General features: G+C 43.0%; 1 protein-coding gene across 1 annotated transcript in view; it reads right to left on the bottom strand.

The window, feature by feature from the left end:
• The window catches only part of LOC123973142 (vertebrate ancient opsin-like), a 64,660-nt gene extending 59,804 nt beyond the window's left edge, over positions 1-4,856 (bottom strand). Inside the window, exon 1 of the mRNA XM_046053037.1 lies at positions 4,499-4,856. Coding sequence (XP_045908993.1) covers positions 4,499-4,856 — 358 coding nt within the window. The remainder of the gene's footprint in view (positions 1-4,498) is intronic.
• Positions 4,857-6,379: the final 1,523 nt, after the last annotated feature.

Below are 6,379 nucleotides of genomic sequence, written 5' to 3'. Positions count from 1 at the left end.
ATATATATATATATATATATATATATATATATATATATATATATATATATATATATATATATATATATATATATATCTCTTTCATCAGATTGCAGATGTCTGGCTAATATTAATCATGCCCGCTTTAGGATGTCAGTCTCTGTGTACAACGATAATTATTCACACTAAAGTCCAACTCAATCTGGACACCCACAATACAATTCTTTTGTTAACTATTTATTACACAGGCTCATTAGTTGGCTCACTCGCTCTGACCTTTATGGTGCAGTGCCATTGTTCTTTTTTTGTCTCTCTGCTGAGGCTTCTTAGCGTTGCAGCAAATTTACATCACTCAGGTCAGGTGTTGCCTGTGCCTGCGTGACACATATGTATATGCATTTTCTCTTTTCTGTACATGTTCATCCATTTCTGTGCCAGCATCTGTGCTGGTATGTGTGTGAGTGTGTGTGCAGGAGGGCAATCTGGCTTTAGTATGCACCGAGTGGGCCCGGCAGTACAAGGTTAATCCAGTGACTGTGTGCAGAGTCCACTTGAGGGAGGAGGTGGCAGCCAACAGTATGCAGGAACACGCAGACCTGGTGTCAAAGAAAGACAGAAAAAAAGATCCTCTCCTGTTCCTCCACAGCTTAATGGAAGACAATCAAAGTTCAGTAAAATAGAGAGGGAAATGCAAAGAGGTGGGCAGAAGAGGTGAAGCGGCTAGATTGGTGCCAGGAGGCTGATGGCGAAGGGAAAAGTAAAGGGTGAAAGTGTATTCACGTACACACACGCATGTCTCCATAAACTGTCTTCAGTTTGTGCTCTTGGCATGAGGTCAAAGCGGTAGATCTTCAATTGTCCAGTCATTCAAAAATCTAAGACGTTATAGGCTAAAAGCAGGAGATGGTGAGCAAAAAGTTGAAATCAATGTAAAGAGGGAGCAGGAATTTGATGTCCTAACACCAAGCTAACAATGTCTTTTGTCATTGAAAGTGATGCCCTCTAATTTGAAGGAACATCGATCATTCAGAAAAACTTCTGAGAGATTTGGTGAAGACAGACACAGTCACTTTGTCAAAGATGCACCGAGCATTAATCATCTAAACAATCAATTTCACTTTTCCTTTCTCTGACCCTCCTTCACTCTTTCTTTCACTCTGTTTTTATGAGCCCATTGAGGAATCACTCAACCATAACCAATGGAGGCTTTAATGATATCTGCGAGCCATCTCTCTCTCTCTTACTCTCTCTCTCTCTCTCACACAGACACACGCACACATCCTGCTCTGTTTTAGCTTGTAGAAGCCAAAATTCCGTCAGACAGATTATAATAAATTGGCTCCTTGTGGATGTCAGTGTTACCCATCTTCAGATGGTGCTTAATCTCGGCATAACACTAGGGTTAGCAAGACAGTGGATACAATCAGAGTACATCCAGATACTGAGAAACATTGGAGGCTCACTTTATTCTCCATGATATGAGTGAAATGAAGTAATTATGTTTTGGAAATTGCCAACTTATCCCAGATGAAGTTGAAGCAGCACTTGGGAGTCTGTTTTCAATTTGAAGGTTTGACAGATCAAAGAGCAACAGGAAATTAAATATAGTAAAGTTAACCGCCGTGTTGTGTGAAGATTTTAGCCGTAGATCAGGGAAAGCAACAGGGCAGCCTGGTGACAAAAGACAGGGAAGGAAAAGCCTGCTAGACTCACATGCTGCATGATTGTGACTCACTGAGTATAATGTGTGTAAATCGTTAGTTCCTTCCTCTGCTGTATGGATTACTCAATTAACCTACCCGAAACAGGCCCAAGGGCCCAAAGGGAAATTGGTTACCCTGGGCTTGACCTGCAAAATGTGATGCAAAAAGACCACTTAGAGCGAAACTAGCACAAAGAAACACTAAACTGACCTGAAGAAAATGAAAAACTACCGCCAAAGCTGCTAAACAACCACAAAGAGGCATGAAGCTACAAAGAGACATGAAACTATCACAAAGAGAAGCAAAACTACCACTAAGAGATGTCTCAGAGGCTTTATTTTACCTCACCTTTTTCCCTGTTACTTCACATCAGTTGGACAGGTGATAATTCTACTCTTGGTAAGGACAAATACCTAAACTCTTTAGTTACAACAGGTATCAGAAGAACTGGCATTTGACTTGTGTGTTGGTTAGATTGCGGGTGGCTTCCAGTAGCTGCTCCACTTAAAGAATGGTTTTAAACATCAGGAGATTCTGCACGCTCAAGTGAGCAAGAGGGAATTCATTGTGCAAAATTTATGAGCCCTTTATACAAACTTCATCAGACAAAAGCTATGGCTGCTGACTAGGGACATGTGCAGTCAATGTTGTGAAGGGGGTGGAAGGCTGTGAAAAGTCATTCACAAAGGTGACATATTTTTATTCCAATGACCAATGAACATTAGAAATTAATTTTTAAAAGAATCTGGCCATTAGTGGCTATGTTTATTTATGTGGTCTGTATTGCTGGAAAAAAGCGAAAAAATTATGAAAACGTGCTAAATTATTTAAACATGAATAAAAGAGAGACAGTTATCTTTTATAGTCTGACAAGTAGAACGCAATGAATTTTATATGATAGGATGCATATAGATTGAGGGCTAGTGCAAGCATGGTGTTCAGTATGAACAAGAAGAACTCTGAGGGCTTAATGTATCTGACTGCAAACAAAAAATGAGTGTATTTTACTATACTAACATGACTTATCCCACTACATCCTGTCTGTTTTTTAATCCCAAAATTCTGCAACAATTACTTTAAGAGGTATTGGTTTCAAATCAGAGGCCAAATGTTCTTTGAAATTTACACTTTGATTAGACAGCAAGAGATAACTTGTAAAATATACAGCCATGAGTTGAGAGTCGAGAAAGTAGTGTTTTCAAAACCCAATATCTCAGGCTGCCTGATCTTCAAAGGTTGTTTGGCAGGTTTGAAAAGCTTTTAAAGCAATTATTGGGACTGATGGCAAGAAAGCCTGATCATTAAAGAACTTTAAATCAGGCTACAGGCCAAGGGCTCCTGATGATAGAAAAGCATTTTTATATTTAAAGCATTCATTGAGTCTTCCTTTGAATTTAGCATCAAACTAATTTCATACAAATTACTTAAATTACATGCATTTGAAGTTTTGATTGATGCAATGCTATGGAGAAATGGATATTACTCTATCCTCTATGTTTTATACAAAACTCCTTAATTGCAACTTTTGCATTGCACCCCTGGCCCATCCAAAAAAGAACACTTAGCTTTTTTCTTTTTTTTTTTGGCTCAGCATCCCAGCCTGGACTGATTCCAGGTGAGTGAGTAAGTGCCTTATTCTCAGTTGTGCCTCATTTGCATCGATATCAGCACTCCTGAGCAATGATAGACCCAGCGTCCCCTTTCACATTACATATTCCCCCTGGGTGATTTTATTCTGCAACAAATGCTGGTGATGCTGAATCTGCCATAGCCTGTTCATAGACTGAGACCGTGTCCCCGTAGCCCACCCCAGACCTGCACAGGGCAGCTTAATGAACAGCGATGAGGCTTCCCTTGCCTCAGGCACAGCCACTAAACTATAGGGTACCAAGCATTTAGCGGCCATTTAATAGCATTCTGCACATTGTTTTATATACAGTCCGTGCAGCACCCACATCGCGACCGACAGTCCTGTGTGACATGTTTTCAGAGTTCCTAATGACATTTGAACAAATTACTAATCGCCTGTGAGGGAGCGCTAAGCACACAATATGCTTCCATAAATACCCCCAGCGATTCCATGCCATGAAAATGCATGCACGTGCAGCTTTCGAAGTGATTCAACACAGTCTATCATGCAGCCACAGTCGAAGATAATGACCAACTCCGCACCGGGAAGAGTCACTGGTTTTTATCGCTCATCTGCTGGACAAAACATCATAAAAGACCTTGATGATAGACCTGCACCCTATAAGTCTATGATCCGCAACATCGATCTACTTGCTACTCTACGTGCTGAATTATCTTGTTTGGTTTTTGCGAACAACGACAGATGATAAGGCAATCTGCACCACTCTCTGTAGTGACAGACTGCAAGGTGGTTCACACCCAAAATGAAGTAACAGAAAGACAGAAAGAAAATACATTGTTCATGTATGTGGAGGCATGTAAACCTAATCAGCTGACCGAACAAGAGGTTTGATGCTGTCGAATTTGGCGCATAAGCAAACATCATCTTTTCTCTGAAAGTTTCACACGGCTACAAAGACGCACCGTGCGCGTAACATTGGGCGTTACAAGGAAAGAGTCAAATATTCTACTAATGTTTCAAAATCCTAAATTACGAACCCAGAAATTAAGCTTAGCATAATCTATTGTAACACGCGCAGTGCTGTGGGAAGGATCCATACAAAGCCTAGGGTGCACTATCACCCATAACCACATCTGAAATAAGAATATAGCCTACCTGTAGTCTACATCTGTTACAGAAACACACAAACAAAACGTACATATGACCATTCCGCATTTCTACTCACCAAAGAGAGAGTTTGCAAAGCCGTACCACACGCACCCTGCTTCTCCTATGAGCCACCTTCCCTGCGTGCTGGCCGCGAAGCTGAACGGAGTCCCCAGTACGCACACCAGCAGGTCGCTGATGGAAATGTTTATTAGGAGCAGGTTGATGGGCGACCGCAGCATCTGGTAGCGGCAGAAGAGCACGAGCACCAGCAGGTTGTTTATAAGTCCGAAAGAGCCGATGAAGCCCAGGCACACAGCTACGACCAGGTTCCCTGTCGGTGTGAGGGTGGTCCGGTATGAGCCTTCCCCTGCTCCGGCACACAGAGCGCTGTTGACCCCTGCGCAGCCGCTCAAGCTCACGTTGGACACGATCATCGCAGTCCGGTGTCACGGCGGTGGCACACTGGGCGGCCCCGGTGCACTGCACGACAGCTAATATGTCTTTGGCATTTATTTTTTTGTGTGTGTGGAGGAATAACATATAGCCTAGGCGAGTTGTTGCTTTTAGCCAGAAACACTTGTTGCTGTAGAAAGAAATGTCAAGTGGAAAAAGTAGAGCCAAAAAGAACTGTGGGATAGTAAAAAAGTTGTTTGTTGGGATGTCAAAACTTTGTGTCTCAGTTCTGGGGGAGTGTGGGGGGGGGGGTGTTAGATTTTTTTTTTTTTTTTAAGTTTGGTTAGGCTTTGCTCCACCGTGTGGCAGTCTGTAATGCACTCGTCTCTTTCCAGAGACGCTCCTGTCCCTCATACAGACACCTTCCCCTCACTGTCCGCATTTAAATCACTGGTGTCCGCTCTCCAGCAGCTGACGTCGCAGAGGGGGGCGGAGCACGGCGGTGGTGAAGAGAGCAGCATGGAAATCCGGTAAAAAAAAAAGAAAAAAAAAAGCGGTAGACCAATCAGACGATTATCATGTGGCTCAAAGACAATATACTACTGCGGTAGCCAACCCGCCGTGCTCAGAGCTCGGCTGAAAAAAAGGCGCGGCGCTTTCCGCGGTGCTGAACCCGGTCTCTGAGGCGCGAAACACCAGCAACTCTATTGATCAACTGTTTACTCTAGACTGTGCATTTTAATTTCAGTTTTGAAGTAAATGAAAATGATTGAGTACAAAGCTATAAATACGGGATGAAAGTATGAGCTCAGGACCATTTGGTATTATACAAATGCCATCTAAGTCTAATTTATAAAATGCATTAGGTGAGTTAATGATTCTCACAGCCAGGTCAAACTGCAAATGAAGATCTACTATTTAAAAGTTACATCCTCCACTGCTAAGTTAGGCACAAGGAAATGAGGCGCTGATTCACTGTCCACATTTAGCCACACACAGTGGGCTGAATCACTGCCATGTCAAAGATGAGATTTCCAGGCGAGTCCATTTAAAGATAAAGATATATACAGATAAAGATATATACTTTATTTAATCCCCAGGGGAAACTCAATGTTTTCACTCTGTTATTATACACACAGGTTTGAAAGACACACACATGCACATACACGACCCATAGCAACACACGGAGAGATATCAGAGTGAGGGGGCTGCCAGTCAGTACAGCGCCCCAAGCAGTTGGGGGTTCAGGAGCTTGCTCAAGGCCTCCTTGCAGTGCCCAGGAGGTGAACTGGCACCTCTCTAGCTACCAGTCCACGCTCCACAACTCTGGTCCGAGCTGGATTCCCTGCATTTAACCCATCCTATTTAGGAGCAGTGGGCTGCCATTGTACGGCGCCCGGGGAGCGTTTCAGTGTTCAGGGCCTCGCTGGACTCGATCCGGAGACCCACCAGTTTCCAAGCCAAGTCCTAACAGAAACGAGCTAACACCGCCCCAAAAGGTGAAGGGGAAATTAGTTCTCTGCATTTAATCCATCCTTTTTAAGAGCAGTTGGCTGCCATCATA

This window comes from Micropterus dolomieu, linkage group LG06 (genome assembly GCF_021292245.1).
Source record: "Micropterus dolomieu isolate WLL.071019.BEF.003 ecotype Adirondacks linkage group LG06, ASM2129224v1, whole genome shotgun sequence".
NCBI classification, from domain to species: Eukaryota; Metazoa; Chordata; class Actinopteri; order Centrarchiformes; family Centrarchidae; genus Micropterus; species Micropterus dolomieu.
This window is presented reverse-complemented; position numbering and strand designations above follow the sequence as displayed.